This window comes from Cyprinus carpio, chromosome B23 (genome assembly GCF_018340385.1).
Source record: "Cyprinus carpio isolate SPL01 chromosome B23, ASM1834038v1, whole genome shotgun sequence".
NCBI classification, from domain to species: Eukaryota; Metazoa; Chordata; class Actinopteri; order Cypriniformes; family Cyprinidae; genus Cyprinus; species Cyprinus carpio.
Genome location: NC_056619.1, coordinates 5,934,828 through 5,952,995, shown reverse-complemented (window position 1 = coordinate 5,952,995; position 18,168 = coordinate 5,934,828). Strand labels below are relative to the sequence as shown.

Here is an 18,168-nt window from a genome sequence, read left to right as displayed (position 1 = left end):
CCTAGAATATCATTATATGCTTAAACATTAAGATTTGCACTCATGAAAATTACTAAAGTAGCCAAACCTGCTCATTAGAAGGGGGTGTCCAAATACTTTTGGCAATATAGTGTATTTGAAAATGTAACTCAGATATTTTCTTGCAAATGTAAAATTTAATGCATTACATAACTATTTATTTGAAAAAGTAATCTGATTATGTAACTCGATTATGTAATTATATTAACTTTTTTTTGCAAGCAAAATAAAACAAATAAAAAATAAAATAATACCTATTTCATTACAGTAACCATTTTGTGCAAACAAGTTTAACTGAATACTTATTTTGTATTACATTACTACTGTTTTTTTGCAAGCAAAACAAAACAAAACATAACACACCAAAACATCCATTTGTATAAATTCCCTTCCTATAGTGGTGTGTGTGTGTCCCCTTGATTGCCTTAGGTACTGTAGTTCACCTGTGTCTAGTTAATTTAGTCATTAGTTCCTCTTCCATTTGTATAAATTCCCTTCCTATAGTGGTGTGTGTGTGTGTGTGTGTGTGTGTGTGTGTGTGTGTGTGTGTGTGTGTGTGTGTGTGTGTGTGTGTGTGTGTGTGAGAGAGTGAGTGAGTGAGTGAGTGAGTGAGTGTGTGTGAGAACCCTTCCTTGTTCTTGTGGATTTAATATTTATGTGTTTAGATTATCTGAATCGTGTGCTTCTCATCTTGGCACCATGCAGCCACGTGACAATATCATTATATTAATAGTTTTTTTTTGCCAGCAAAATTAAATAAATACATTAGGGGTGTCACACTATACCGGTATTGATGATAACTGTGATATTCAAAGCAACAATTATCGATATCGTGTTAATTTAGTGTGTGGCGATATACCGCAATATTTAAAATGAACAGTTCTCTTATGATAACACCACATGTAAATACTCCAGCGCCAGTACCTGGTTGAGCTCCCAGGTGGCAGAATTGTGTTTGACGATGACACTGTCACACAAGAAGAAGACCAGCTACTCTGAGGAGAGCCTTGTTTGTCAAAGTTGTCATTATTTTACTAGTCATAGAATGGGAAATGTTATATTAACCTGTTAACAGCGGTTTTCTGTGTTCATATATTTAAGTAAAGGGTGATTATTTTAATTTAGTACCGTGTTTTCTTTACTTGTCTTATTTTTGTATTTGCAATCAATACGGCCTGTGCATAGTAACACTTTATTTCTTCGTTCAAATCTATTAACAGTTACACGATTAAAACTGATCTTGAAAAACCGAGGGACCACATTGCTACATAAAACTCTGTAAAATGTTAAGTTGGTCGCAGGGCCATGCACTTAATGCCTCATCTGTGGTCATTCTTCATTAAGGTTCATTAGTTAACATTTACTTAATTCCATTAGTTAACATATATAAATAACATAAATAATAATGAATATTTCCACAGCATGTATTAATCTTAGTTCGTGTTAATTTCAGCATTTACTAATGCATTATTAAAATCACAAATTGTGTTTGTAAACTTTAATGCACTGTGAACTAACATGAACAATGAATGACTCTGTTTTTATTAACATTAACAAAGATGAATACATTGTGTAATAAATGTATTGTTCATTGTTCATTCATGTTAGATAATACATTAATGTTAAAAAATGACATCTTATTGTAAAGTGTTACCATTAATACTTATTCATCATACTGTTGAACGTGACAGTATTTTCTCTCTTGTTATTTCATAGGAGCTGCAAAGAAGACGGAGAAAGCCAGAGTCTTGCGCCATGCGTTTATCAATATCCTTATGTTCATTGGGTGAAAAAGAAAAACTCAGAACTCAGAAAAAAGTCAATAAACAATCTTTCCCCCAAAGTTTCTATAGAGTAAAAATATAATTTGAATTCTTATGGCCACAATAACCGTGAAATGAAAAATTAATTTCGTGACCCCAAAGTTTCTTATAGATATTTTTTATTTTTTAGAACCAAACAATATTAATAATTAATATTTCTTTTTATTACTGTTTTTGAAGCAAATTTAAATAATCACATATTTTATTATATTACTACTTTTTTTTTGTTTGTTTTTGGAAGCATCGTGACAGCCCTAAAATAATAATAAGACAATGATATTTCCTTATATTAGCACTGTTTTTTATTTTTAGCAACCAAACAATAAAAGATAAAATTAGAATATAAATAAATATAATAAATTATTAAAAAAATATTGTCATTAACATAATAATTTTTTTTTTTGTTGTATTTTTGCAAACAGGTAAATACATAATAAAAAAATTAATAATGTAATTATATAACTATATAGGACTCTTAAAAGCATGAAATAGTGATATATATTTTTCTATGGTAGTCATTAGTCAATGGTTTGGAACTTTCCATGTGCTTCTGGTGACTTCAGCCAATCAGCACTATCACACAACATATATATATATACAGTATGAAAATATGCCTCCTTCCACATACTCATATTAGTATTAGTATTTAAGAGCTGAAGATGCAAAAATGAATAAATGAGGTAACAGAAGAAAATATAACAGTGTTTATACCGTGTTGGCCATCTGAAGTCCGGGGTCCAACGACAGTCCCATGATATCATCATTGTAGCTGGATTCCAAACTAATGATGTCGTCAATGACATCATCCATCTGAGAAAAATCAAAAGCAACAGATCTCATCAGCTGTCAGAAGTCAGCCGCTCAGCTACAGTATAACGCATTGTGAAGTAAATTAACCCTGGAATAATGCAAGAGCTCAAATCAATCCATAGCTATGCTGAAAATCACTGGTTAATCTGACGCACATCTAAAAGAGCTATGCATTTCCTCTCAGCGTGCCAATTCCAGACTCTGTCTAATCTATTAACACTTGTTTTAGCGCATCTCTCTCTCTCTCTCTCGCTCTCTCTCTCTCTCTCACACACACACATAGTGAGCAGTGACGCAATCCACGGCAGCTGCTTCAGCGAGAGGTTCACAGAGACACTAACCGTGATGCTGGAGCCGCTTTCACTGATTAGCAGGTAATGAGCTCTAAAATGACATCTTCATAATGTCTCTACCTGTTTATACATCATTTACTGATGCGGCTGGATTTGTGGGAAATATGTTTGCCGTGCTCTTGGCGAACCTGTCAGGATCCTGTCGCCTCTGTCTAGTCTTGTTTATGGTGTTCATGTTTTGTTCTTGTCTTTGTGTTGAGCACATGCTTTTTGTTTTGTTCATTTGCCATGTGCTCAGTATTACATCTTGGCTCATTTTTAGCCTCCTCATGTCCTCCCCTTTATATTCTCCTTGTGTGTTTTGTCCTGGCCTGGTTTGTCTTCTCAGTCCCGTCGGTCAGTCTTGCTGTAGTCTAGCTGGTATAAACCCTAGCAAAGGGCCTTTTGGTTTGGCTGTGATATATTATATGTTTATGCCCAGGTTTGTGGTATATTTAGGTATTTTTGTTTTCCATAAACATCACAAAATCAAGCACTTTCAACACTTTCAGCGCTCTTTCAGCACTTGGGTTCTGTCTTAAATCCTGACAGAACCTTGTATAGAGCATGTCTGGGTCATTTTTTTTATAAAGAAAATATTTTGTAACTTCTTTGCATTGTGACTTTCTTTTCATGGCAATTCAAGGTTTCATTACTTTTTTATGGACCACTTATAAATGTCAGTAATTTTGTTTTGCAAAAAAAAAACAAAAAAACAAACAACAACAAAAAAAAACAACAACAATTGCTGTCAAACAATTAATCGGGATTAATCGCATCCAAAATAAAAGGTTTTGTTTACATAATATATGTGTGTACTGTGTATATTTATTAAGTATATATAAAGACACACATGCATGTATATATTTAAGAAAAATAAGTTGTTTATATTTTAAATATTTCTTTATAATATAAATGATATGAGTATAAATATATACATGTAAATACATGTAAATATTTTGAAATATATACTGTTCGCGTGTGTATTTATATATACATAATAGATGTACACAGTACACACACATATATTATGTAAACAAAAACTTTTATTTGGGATGCGATTAATCGTGATTTGACAGCACTAGTATTTATATTAATTCATGATTTTCTACATGCATACATAAAAATCCATTAAAATTCTGTAAAAATATGATTTAGCAAAATATATATTTTGTTTATTTTCTCTTTTGGTTTGCTCGATTTTGGTTCGTTTGGTTCCATTTTTTTTTTTTTTTCAGAAATATCATATTATATCCACTAAAAGAATAAATAATAGATTATAATCTCACACATATATTTTGTGCACTCAGTTTTTCAGTTTGTTAGAAATTGCATGCAAGTTACTTAACGGTTTTTACAATGTCTGCTTTATGAATAGATGATTCTTGAGTTCAAGTAAGTCATTTAAATGTACTGAATTTATTTTTACAATATGTTTTACACCTGTAAAAAAAATAAAAAATTAAAAAATAAACTGGATTTTGGATAAATGGATAAACTGGATAAATGTCCTCTTAATTTTTTCTAAATTTGATCCCCAATGGCCTGCTGTCAATGATTATATTATTTGTCCATCAACTATGCTGAGTGCATTGTTATGGTTTGTGATATTTTTATGACTTCAGTTCAAATAAAAATTTTAATTTGAGGTTAACTCTAATATAGTAACAACATTAAAATAAAGTATAACCCTCTGTATACATGTGGAAAATCATGAATCAATATTAAATACAATTAAGAAATATCAGAAATAAATATCAAATGACTTTTTAAAAATTAGACAAAGTTACACAACAATTATACTAATATAGCCATTATTTTTAGAAAGTGGAATATGACAGTGTTTTGTCATTACCTCTTTCTCGCAGTTGGAGTTGAGGGTCAGTAAGGCCATGGGACTGTTGGGGGCGCTGTTGCCCGGCCCCGGAGGCATTCCCCCGTGGTCAGGAGCCTGGTTGGGGCAAGGCAAGCTCACAGCCTGCGAGCCGAGCTTTCCTCCCAGCGTGGTGGACAGATACGCCTTCACCTGCTGCCTCTGAGCCTGCTGGATGTGATACTTCGTGGGGTTTTCAAGATGTAACCTAAACACAAAACAAAAGAGAGAGAGAGAGAGAGAGAGAGAGAGAGAGAGAGAGAGAGAGAGAGAGAGAGAGAGAGAGAGAGAGAGAGAGAGACAGAATCACAGACAGGAAATAATCACACATCACACATGATGAGGAAGTAGCATGTAACACATTTAAGAATTCAAGTAACTAACTAATCTAAAACTACAAAACTACATTCTAATTCATTTTGCTGTGCTATTATGTGAACTCTTTTTTTTCTGTGGTTGTTACATTATATTTGTAACACACTATAACACACTGAACCACACAATAAAAAAATAAATAATAATAATAATTCTAAGATCCACTTATTAATATCAGTACATTTTTTGCACTTAAAAATACATAAAAATTTTGTAAAAATAGACCTTTTTTTCTTTAGGTAAAATATTTTATTTTTATATAATATTTATATAATATAATTATATAATATAATATTTTTAAATAAAATGGTTATATTTTAAATAGTAAATAGTAAAATATTTTATGAAATAATTTTTGGTTATTTTCTCTATTGGTGCTGTTATGTAAATTGTTTCTGTTTTGCTGTTTTTGTTGTTGTTGTTGTTTCCATTGTGAAATAAAATGGTCAAATAAATTAATTAATTTCTAGATCTAAAAATTACAGAAATGGGTAAAATGCCTAAAAATGTTCCAACTATTCACCATTAAATCCATGTGAACATAATAATTCACTATTTGTAATAAAAAAATATTTTTAATAATGTATTTTATGATATTACTTAACAACAATTATAATAATAATTATTCACAATAAAAAAAACTAAAGACAATAACCTGAGTCATTTTATCCCACTTCCAAGAATTCTGTAATCACTGTTCCTTCGTCAAATCAGTAATAATTACTGTAATTTTCCAAAATAGCCTCCCATTCTATTCATAGCTCAGTTATTCATCTCTTAAGAGTCCTCAAGTTCCTCCTCCACATGAGCCATGCAAACATAATGACCTTTACACTCAGAGGTCACGACTCAGACCACACTTGACACACTTAAGTGTGCAGGAAAAACAGAACAAGCCCTAGAGTAGAGTACAGACTGCAGTTTTAGTATAGGTATTATACAACTTATAAATGATTATAATTATGTTTGATCACTTTACTGTTGTGAATGAATCCTCAACTATTAGATCAACTGAAGCGAGTATCTATTTAATTGACTTGACCAATAAAGAATGCAGCTGGTTGTGCCTAAAGAGGTCTGAATAACTGATTAGTTTTGCCTGTTGGACAATTAACACAAGACACAACAAACACTACTGAACTTGTGCTGTTTTATGTCAAAATATGCCTTCATGGAGCAACTGTGACGTCAATGTGAGGTTGAAACAATGCAGTCTTTCTGTGGCTCATAGTGACTCCAGCACAAACGTCTCCCACCTCCGTCCTGTGAACAGAAGAGAGGCTCTGCCTGCCTCATTCAGATCTCAGCGCTGCAAACGTGAGAAAGACTGACGAAACACAGGCGTGATCTTTCACAGCTCAACCCTCACTTCTCCAGCTGTTCTCTGAGGAACGATAAAGTATGCATGACTAAACCGAATGTGAACCTCATAACAACGCAGCTCTGAAAGACGGCATCCGGAGTCTGTGCTAATATGAAGGAATTTCTGTCCGGATTTTTCACAGGTGTTCTACCTGCATTATCACTATTATCACTGACTATCACTGTACACTGAAGCATAACACTGAGCTTGTCATAACAAAAATCTAGTTCTTTAACTACTTGCTTAAATTATAAGATTGTATGATCTGTAAGAAACTGAGAATTAGCAATAAATAAAGACAATTCAAATATAAACAATTCTGGTCACTCTATATTTTAAGGACCAATTTTCACTATTAACTATGACTTTTGCCTCAGTAAACTCCTAATTTGCTGCGTATTAATAGTTAGTAATGTAGTTGTTAAAGGAATAGTTCACCCAAAAATGTAAATTCTGTCATTAATTACTAATCCTCATGTTTTTTCAAACCCGTAAGACCTTCGCTCATCTTCTGAACACAAATTACGATATTTTTGATGAAATCTGAGAGCTTTCTGATCCTGCATAGACAGCAAGGATATTACCACGATCAATGCACAGAAACGTAGCAAGGCCTTTAAGTTAAGGTATGGGGTGGGGTTAAGAGATGTACAATATAGTCATACAGAATAAGGCATTAACATGTGTTTCATAAGCACTAATAAACAGTTAATATGCTAGTAATATGCATGCTAGTTAATAGAGCTTTGGTCCTTAAAGTGTTACCACAATGTAAATATAGTATTTAATCAAGCAAACCGGAACGGTAAATTACAAAATGTAATAAATTATATTTCATAACATATTCACATAGAAAACACTTATAATAATATTTCATAATATTACTTTTTCTTTTTTTATATATATAATAAATGTAGCACTTCTTGGGGCAGACCTTCCATCTTTTCTCTTGAAATAAGAGGGGTTTATTCTCAACATGGCCTGAAGGGATGGACTGGAGTCAGAGGTTGAGGTTGAGGAAGTCAATGTTTCAACCATAAAGCTATAACAATTCCACCCTAAGGCAAGAACTGAGCAGAGCACAGTCAAAGCACTCTTTTAATCTATGTGCTGTGCTATATATGCATACTTCTGTATGGCATCCATAAACAATCATGAGACTTTATGAATGCTTTCTTGATTAAATGGCCATTTACAGCTTTAGCTGAGCCAATGCAACTCAACACATCCCTCCATTAACCACAGCTTACTGAATGCTCTGTGTAGTGCTGCTAATAAAGCTTACTTATAAAGTAAAAATGGTTTTCGAGATGTTATAATCTTGGGCATCAAATTTAAAATCATCCCTTTAACCAAGAAAAAGTCTGTTATCATTTACTCACTTTAAAAGTAGCAGATCTGACTTGTCTGCACATATCCAACTTTGCAAATACGCATTGAGAGGTGTCTCGTCAGGTTTGATGACAACAGCTCGCACATGGTTGTCTTGTGATTGACGTCAAGCCTGGAGCGACACATCTTGATATGCAGTATTTTACTGTTTGGTGCTTTACAATCTCAGATCACTTTCAATGTACAGAAAACTACAGCTCAGATTTTCTGCAAACTTCTGCTTAAACTTCTGCTTGTCACGTAGCTGTGCTCTAAGGAGGAGCACGACACAGAAGTAATCCAATAACAGTCTTTAATTATAATCCACAAACCAAACACAAGGAATCGAGGAGCTGGGGTAATACAACGTGTAGACCAAAATAATAACCGATCATGACAACAGAAATGGGGAGAATTTATACAAATGCAAGAAAGAGACTAATGAGATAATAGAATGAACACAGGTGAACAGAATGAACTAATCAGGGCAACCAAGGAAAACTAGGTCACGCGGTGCATAACACAGTGGAAACACAGAACAGACAGACATCACAGAAAAAGACAAAACTAGTTCATAACCCTGACACTGCTAAACTAGTGTTTGGTTAAGTTATGTATGACTTGAAGCTAAATAAATTATGTATTTCCTGTTTGCACAAACTATATTCAAGTCAACTGCATTGGATTATGTGCATACTGAAGTCCCAAATCTAAAGTTCAATAACAAACCGTTTCCTACGGCTGAAAGTTTCTCAAACATGTTTTTGTTAAAGGACATGCTCAAGCAATTGAGAGGGCAAAAGGCAAATAACAAAGCTTGGCCTTCTTCGCCTCGTCTTTGCTTGTCTTGTGTGCTGGTCTTTGCCGCCGGCTAGATACTGTCACAAGAACATCCTCCTCAGTGCTGAGACTGCATTCAGACACACTGTCTGGGGTTCAGCAGATGCACTAGTGCAGCACTGAACTATCATGTCGCATGCGTATAAAAATGTTTTTGTTTAACATGGACAAGACTCTCATTGATTCGTATGTGTGCTCTAGGGGTTCTTACTAGTGCTCGATGGATATGGGTGCCGATAGATGATAAAACACAAAATCACACTTTATACACTAGCAGTCAAAAGTTTGGAATGATTAAGTTCTTTAAATGATTTTGAAAGAAGTCTCTTATGTTCACCGAGGCTGTATTTCATTTGATCAAAAATATTCTTAGAATTAAAAATGAATACTCTTTTCTATTTGAATGTAACTTTAAAATGTAATTTATTCCTGTGATGCATAGATCACAATTGATGAGTCTTATTACTCCAGTCTTCAGTGTCACATGATCTTCAGAAATCATTCTAATTATGCTGATTTGCTGCTCAAGAAACATTTCTGATTATTATCAATGTTGAAAACAGTTGTGCTGCTTCATATTTTTGTGGAAACTGTATGATACACTGATTGGTTCAAAAGTTAGATTAAAACTGATCAAAAGTGACAGTCAAGACATGTATAATGTAAAAAAAATGCTGTTCTTTACAACTTTATATTCATCAAAGAGTCTTGAAAAATTAATTATCACAGTTTCCACAAAAATATTAAGTATCAAAACACTGATAATAAGAAGAATCATATAACTGAGCATCAATAATCATTTTGATATTAAATTGTACATAATAATATAATATGGAAGAATGTACCACTATGAACTTTTTTAAAAATCTTACTGACCCCAAACTTAAAAATTTACTACAAACATATGGAAAAGAACATATCCATGGATAAAAACCCGGATTCAGTTTTCTGAAATGTTTTAAATAAGTTTCACAAATAGTTCAATTTCATCTGTGTTTAGTTTTGGATAGTCAGACTCTGTGTCATCTAAAAAAAAAAAAAAAAAAAAAACACCAAGGTGCACATGGACACACTTGACACTATTTCCCTGTTTAATACTGTAAAGCTGCTTTGACACAATCTGCATTGTTAAAAGTGCTATATAAATAAAGGTGACTTAACTTATCTTTTTTTAGCAGGATGTCCAGGCTGCTCTTATTCATACACTACGAATAAATGGAGACTGAAGCTGTTGGGCTTCGAAAATTGCAATAATTACCACTAAAGTACCATAAAAGTCTCCACACTTGTGATCTGTAATATTCTCTAAGTTTTCTAAAAACATACAAAAGTGTTGTGTGAAGATATAAAGAGATCAAAAATAAAGTCACTATTCACTGAAAATCTTACTCTCTGCCACAGCGTTACACTTTTCCTGAAGAGTAACTACAAAGCACTACTGATGATGATGATATTATTAGAAGCATGTTTGGATTACGATACAATGGCAGCAGTTTCACAGACTAGTACAAACTATATGTTTAAGACCTCGTTTTCACTGAAACAGTATTAGGTGGCGCCAAAAGTCAAATCCATAAGCTGTGTCGCTAAACATATTTCTTGTGTTTTGTGTTTTTTCTTTGAAATATTGTGAAATTGATCCCTCGGCTATGATCCTACATCCCACTTTTCCAGCTTATTTTCCCTCTTCCCAGCGTTAAATATGCGCTGGAATGAAACGAGTGCTCCTAATTACAGGCATTCTTTGCTGAATTAGCGTTAGGTGTGTGCTAAGACTGTTCTTGCCTTTGTCTCACTCCCAAACCTGATCCTGTACTTATTTCTGAAAAGATCAAAGGTCACTTGGCTAATTAGGGGCCAATCAGTCTTTAGTCAAACTCATCTGAGCTTAATGTTTTCACTTTTCAAGTCCAGCGGCTCTGCCTGGTACACCTAAGCTAATTTCACATCGCTTTGGGAAGGGGACGACTAAGCTAGTTAGAGACAGCCAGGCTCAAAGCTTTCTTTTGATCGTTTGCTGTTTTATTCTCATAAAAAAGAGAGGAAAAGCTTTCATCTCCTCTTGTATAACAGGAACTTGTAAAACTTCAAATCTGTCATTTATAGATTTCAGTGGGAAACCATTTAAAAGGCAGAAATGTATCAAAGATCTTGTATCCAATGTATCATCTTAGTTTCAAGTGGTTTCAAACATTTTATTCACAACCAGTTGCACTTTCTCTATTTTACTAATATTTTTTTTTTTTTTTTTTGGGGGGGGGGGGGGGGGGGGGGGGGGGTTTGAAATGTCTGATTTCACATAGAACTACTGGTTTTCTCCCAATTAGTTAATATACAGCCTATTAAAATAATGCTGTAAATAAGAATCTGAAAAGAAAGAAGCTTCAAATAAATATTTTAACGTGTGTAGATAAATCCAACCACCCCTATAGATTTAAGTTTCACTTTCCATAATCCGTGACTGACAGAGAAGCTTCTTGGCGGCAGGGATTTTAAACTTTAACAAGACTCAAACTGACACAGGCAGAGCGAAAGACTGGATTTTTTCGATCAGGTAGGGTACAAGTGATTTCAAAACATTTCAACAGGTTTATATATACTGTGTATATATTATTTATCTTGTATAAGATGCATTTGGTTGAGTTGCGGGGCAGTAAAGTGCTTCATTGTAGTAATACTACGGTGATTATCTCTTCAGCACACAGAGCGAGCAGGACAAACAGCAATGCAGAATAATAATAACTATGACTGGGACTATCATATATATAACTATAATAATGAAAACACTATTATAATAAAACACTGTGAATTTTTTTAGTTTAGTTGCCGTGTTTCTGCACGTTGTTGCGTGAAGAACGCGTTCACAAAAGGAGTTTATGCATTTGGGGCATTTTGTGCAGATAGCCTATAAGTCGTAATATTAACGTTATGTTGTATAAATAACGAAGCATATTCTACATGAGATAAATGATGAGTTAAATCCCACTGATTAAAAACCTGCTGCTTCATTCTACTGGTCATCTTCAGTGGGCTATTGTAAAAAAATGTTGTGAATTCTTAGGGTTTCGCTGACATTTAATGTTAACTATCTTTTAATCAAAACATAAAACATTATTTACCCCGTTTGTATTTGTGAGGCATCCGTTACACATTTTCCCTGTGTGTTAACGTAATTAAGACTGTCGAATGTCTGACTTGTATTTTGCCCCGCCCCCAAAACATATAATTTGACTATTAGTCGAATATCGGTAAGATTCAAAAATTCCAATTCGATTGTAAAAATCCTTATTTGGAGACACCCCTACATTTCTAAAGTTTCTACTCACTCTTTCTAGACTTTTTCTACTAATTTTTCTACTCTTTTCTAAATACTTTTAATATACTTTTAACTTTCTTCTCATTTTTCTACTCTTTTCTAGATACTTTTACTATACTTCTAAGTTTCTTCTCATTTTTTTCTACACTTTTTTAGATACTTTTACTATACTTATAAGTTTCTACTAATTTTTTCTAAACATTTCTAAATATTTTTACTATACTTCTAAGTTTCTACTCTTTTTCTACACTTTTATAAATACTTTTACTATATTTCTAAGTTTCTTTTAATTTTTCTACACTTTTATAAATACTTTTACTATACTTATAAGTTTCTACTAATTTTTTCTACACATTTCTAAATATTTTTACTATACTTCTAAGTTTCTACTCTTTTTCTACACTTTTATAAATACTTTTACTATATTTCTAAGTTTGTACTCATTTTTCTACACTTTTATAAATACTTTTACAATATTTACTATTTCTTGTTCTCATTATCTGATATTTATTTATTTTATTTATATATTTATTTTATCTATATTTAAGTATTTAAGTATTTGATGTCCGTGTTTTATTGATTGTGTTAATTGTCTTGGCCTAAACCTATCATGAATGGATTCCAATATATATTTCTGTTGTTGAACTAAATTAAAATGTAATATGGATAAAAATATAAACTACAGTTTTCAGGATTAGGGCCAACAATCCAAACTAAACTGGCGAAGGAATTCAATCCCTTTAATCTCTTAAACTGTCTCCTCTACTCATTTATGAATGAACAGAAATCAAAAGGGAACCATTTTTCAGAGACTTTTGGCTACAAAGTTACAAACTATGATATTATGCCTTCACATACTTTAATAGGTACACTGAATTACTCAAATACGCATTATACTCTATTTCTTTCTTGTCTGTATTGTATATATTGTTGCTAAAACCAAAACACTGTGGTATGACATTGTTTGTGGTAAGATGAAAGCATGTGTTGTGTATTTTAATCGTTGACAGCCGTTTGATGGGTTGAATGACCAGCACCCGTCAGCTTAGCATAAGTAACGACTGACTGAACATAAATACTACGTTATGGTTACAGAGTACATGCCATGCCCTTTTTATCCTTTGATATAACCCACACAAAATCAGACACTAATGTATCAGTTGTTTTCAAACACAGCTAAAGTGATTAAGCAAGGTTTCAATAGCATATTTTCTCTCTGGAAGCCATTTATTTAAAACATTTCCCCTTTTATTAAACATTTATATTCCATCTTGTTGCTCAGTTAAAGGGTTAGTGTCATTAATTACTCACCCTCATGTCGTTTCAACCTCCATAAGAGCTTCATTCATCTTCAGAACACAAATTAAGATATTTTCTATGGAATCTGGAGCTGTCTGACCCTCCCATAGACAGCAACGCAACTAAAATGTTCCCAAGTCCAGAAATGTAGCAAGGAGAAATGTAAAATAATCCATGTGACATCAGTGGTTTATCCGCAATTATACGAAGCTACAAGAATACTTTTTGTGTGCAAAAGAAAAAGAAATCAGCTGTGTCACACAGAACAGCATACGTTTTTTTGTTTTTGTCTTTTCACACAAAAAGTATTCTCGTAGCGTTGTATAATTGTGGATGAACCACTGATGTCACATGGATTATTTTACTGATATCCTTGCTACGTTTCTGGATTTGGGAATATTTCAGTTGTGTTGCTGTCTATGCAGGGTCAGACAGCTCCAGATTCCATCGAAAATATCTTAATTTGTGTTCCAAAGATGAACAAAGGTTTTACGGGTTTGAAACGACATGAAGGTGAGTAATTAATGACAGAATTTTCATTTTTGGGTGAACTAACCCTTTAATGTATACTGGAATTTAGAAATTAGTGTTAACAAAAAATCATGAATTACGCTAGACCTACAGCATAAAATATCAAAAGTGCCATTCACTTTTCTTTCATTTTCATTAATGACACAGTATTTGGAATGGAAAGCTACATTAGCATGCTGGGTGGTCTTAATTTGTGTGATCAGCTTCTGTTGACAAGGGAGTGTCACACATAAAAATAGTACATTTCACATGTCGAACAAAAACTGTTGTGTGAGAATGAAAATATGGGAGCATTAATTGCTTCATAAATATCCCTAAGGTGTTTCAACACAATATGAACAGTTATTAATTAACAGAAATAAATTAACATCACACCTGAGTATAAAGCCATGTTTCCCTATAAGAAAATATATGACTTTTTATTTCTACTTGTAAAAAAGTGTCTTATTTAAGAATTAAATTTAAAATATGGTTTATTTATAAAATACAAAAAAAAAGTAAAAAAGGAAGCTTTGAAGTGGCAATATATATTTAATATATAGACTGATAATTTAATTAGACTGATAATATTATAATTGAATCTAAAATTAGGATTATCTTATAAAATACACCTAAGAAAAAAAAACATAGTTAAAAAAACTGAAGTGGAAGAATATACAATAATTAAATGGAAAATATTACAGCAAACAGAACAATTATAAGAGAAACAATAACAATGACTTGAATAGGACTGTAAGAAAGAATAATATTGTCCATGAACTTGATGTCTGAACTTAAAATATAACCAGCGCATGTTAGTTAGCTTATACCTTAACATAGGTAAAAAGGCCAAACACAAACTAGACAAATACTAAAAATATCTTAGTCTTAGTCATGCAATATCACTATTATCAATGCAAATTTCAACAATCATTGCAGCTGAATATTCTAGCACCAGAATTAAACAACAATCAACGCACATGACTGTTCCCCATGCCTATCAAATACAGCTGATAGCAAGGCACTTACTTTTCCCCGATAAATGACCAAATCTAACATAACAGCTCTTACCGAGTGACATTAGCAGCCCGAGTCCTTTGGGATGTGGCAGATTTAGTTGTAATTATCGCAGTCTGTGCACAATAGAACAGAAACCTGTAACAGTCTATAGTTCCGCAGACTAACAAGGAATCAAAGCTATGAAAATTTTTTGAATGTAGCTGAGCAAATAGGATTAAAAATGGCTAATTCCAAGAGGCTGGAGCACAGCATGCATTAAAGAGGAATTCTCTGGGGAAAGATAATCCCCATATGCGTTTTAACACACTTCACTGTCCCCTGCCCACCCCGCTCCCTCCCTCCCTCACGGACAGTATCATAATCAGACACGCTTCAGCTGATAAAGACTCAAGTACAAGTTGAATTGAGCAGTCAGCACCGAAGAACAAATGCATTATATGCTAATGTCGGCACAGCCAAAATATTGGCAATTTGTGCAGAATGTCAGAGTAGAAAACATGGTCAACTGAGGCTTTGCTGTGAAATCTTCAGGTTTTTTGATTTTACATGCTGTTACAAACCAATGTGCGTCAGAATTCACAACAAAATGCAAGTATGTGTTGCATTCTTGGTGTCTCCACAAGAGGCGCTATATCGAGCATTAGCATAAACTGTCTTTCTATGTGAGTTTTCTATTTCTGGTCAAATACTATCAACAGTTGCAGGACAAGTTAAGCGTGGTCAAACTAGATTTAATAAAAATGTACACTGCATTGGTCGTAATATATATATATATATATATATATATATATAGAGACATAATGCAACATATCAAATATCCAAAATGTTATGTAAACATGTTGTCTACTTCACTTTACTGCAACACTGCAATCTAGCAGATTTGTTTAAGTTCCTTTAATTAAGCTGAGAAGGCACTTTTATTGGTCTTCTAATAGTCAAATGTCTTCAATGATACGAATTTACAAAGCAAGTTCACCAAACGTGAACTTCGGAATATATGCATCCTTTTTTTGTCTTCTGCATTCGCATTATGCATTTGAATGGAAGTCAGTAGAACTAATATGTGCAGTATGAGTGGATCTTTAAACAGGACAGTGCACCTATCCAACCATTCACCATTTTCTATTGCGAATTTGCCATAATTTCACACTTTTAGTACCATTATATTTGTCCATTTATTCAAGTGTAACAGTAGTATTATTTTGCAATTTGTTTAGAGCAGTAACCATGCAGTTATTATTTTGTGATGCTGGATAAGATTCCGTTCAATTTTATTTCAATTTATAAGATCTTGATTTTATTCATATTTAATTTAATTTGCCCAATTTTGTGATGCTGGATGAGATTAAGATTCAGTCAAGATCTTGATTCACATTTAATTTGATTATGAAACAGTTGGGAATATTTCAATTTTAATTGTCCTATACATTTCAGTTATAAAGTTGGGCAATTTTGCTTGAATATGAAAAAATATATATTTTCTGTAATGGTGCACAATATAGGGCCGTGTTATAGACACAGTCAAAAAAATTTGATCTTTTCATTTAAAAAATACCTCAGAGTAATTTCTTTGGAAATTGGGAAGCACCGGCCATGCTGTACATTTTTGATTCATTAAAAAGAACTGGCTCAAATGAGTCATTTCTTCATGAACGAGTTACTTGTTCATGCATTGGACAACACCAGTCACACTGTATGTTTGTTTTTGCATGCAGCCTGGGAGGACAACTCAACAGAAAGGCATTTTTACTGTATACAATTATGAAATTTAATGGTAAAAGACAATATTTTAGTATTTTGGTGTTAAAATTATTTTATTAAGTTCAATCTGAAAAACGTTCTAAAGTAGCTAATCAACATCCTGAAAATCATGCAGCTTACTTTTTTTTTTTTTTTACCATACATTTCAGATTGGTTTTACAGTGTGTTATTTTGCTGTACACTAACTTTTCATTGCATCACACTCAATGCAGACTTTAAATTCACTTTAAAACTTCATAAGATCAGTTGCAATTTCAAACATTCAGGCTAATATGCTTAGAAAGTGACTACAACATAAAGGCAACATGCAGTAAATTGGAAATTCATTAAATCCTAAGAGAATGTTTCTGGTCTGCATTACCTTCAGCACTTCCATGGGCACCTGGGTGGCACTGGGCTGGCCGGCGGGGGCGCTGACGTTGATGGCGGGACTCTGGGTGACGGAGGGCTGTGCGTACGCTGAGCTCTGCCGTCTCTGCTGCTCTCGCCGCTCCTGCTCTTGGAGCTGCTCGCGCATCAGCTGCTGGCGGAGCAGGATACGAGAGGTCACGGCCGACGAGCACAGCGGGGGCTTAGAGGAGCCATGCTGCTGCTCAGATGGATTACTGCAGTCAGACAGACCGACAGACAGAGACACACAGAGAGAGAGTTTACTCAGGGAAGAAAGTGGAGCTCTGTAGAGGGACAGTGTTTGGTACACTAGGTGCTGGATAATTGAATTATTTTGAGATCCTGGTAGTGGTTCATTAGGAAGCATAATGAGTTTGACCACAGGGATAGAGTTGGATTGGAAACATGGAAGCTACTTAGACAAACTGACAGCAACGCTAAGCTAAGATAAGCATCACTACTATACGGTAAGGAATTTGAACAAACCCCTAAGTATTAAACTTCAGTGCATAACTTATCCCACAAATGTTTGTTCTACAGACATGAGTGATATGAAAATTGTGCAGCTTGTTGAGGACAGGTGTTACTCTTATAAGTGATAAAAAGTTTTACCTATTAGATGATATTATAAGTGAAGAAAATCCTTCAGACTTACGCTAAAAAAAGGTCTAGTAAGCAATAACCTAGCAAACCCTTTACGACACAATCTTAGCAACCACGCAATAAAAACAGGTCACACACAATCACATAGCAATGCTCTACCCTTGTGAAAAAACACTTTAGCATACATGTTAAATGCAATTATATGAAAATGTATAAAAGTGTGTGAATTCACATTAAATGCAATTATTTGTATCTTTATATGAAATTTAAGATGTACTTTAAATGTATTCCTGAATGCACTGACAAGCATTCACTGTAAACTAAAATATACTTTAATGTCATTTCTACTCATTTGTCATGTATTTAAGCATATTTTTATTGCACATTTGTTATGAAGTTTCACTTTAGTACATGCCTTTATATATAATGCAAGTAGTTCCCTTTCAGTCGGTCACTCTCGATGT

The 18,168-nt window shown here is 33.5% G+C and overlaps 1 protein-coding gene across 1 annotated transcript in view; it reads right to left on the bottom strand.

The window, feature by feature from the left end:
- LOC109066995 (microphthalmia-associated transcription factor-like) overlaps nucleotides 1-18,168 on the bottom strand; it is a 41,599-nt gene that overhangs the window by 6,186 nt on the left and 17,245 nt on the right. Inside the window, exons 2-4 of the mRNA XM_042750386.1 lie at nucleotides 17,068-17,316; nucleotides 4,839-5,064; nucleotides 2,553-2,651 (exon numbers count right to left, since the gene is read on the bottom strand). Coding sequence (XP_042606320.1) covers nucleotides 2,553-2,651; nucleotides 4,839-5,064; nucleotides 17,068-17,316 — 574 coding nt within the window. The remainder of the gene's footprint in view (nucleotides 1-2,552; nucleotides 2,652-4,838; nucleotides 5,065-17,067; nucleotides 17,317-18,168) is intronic.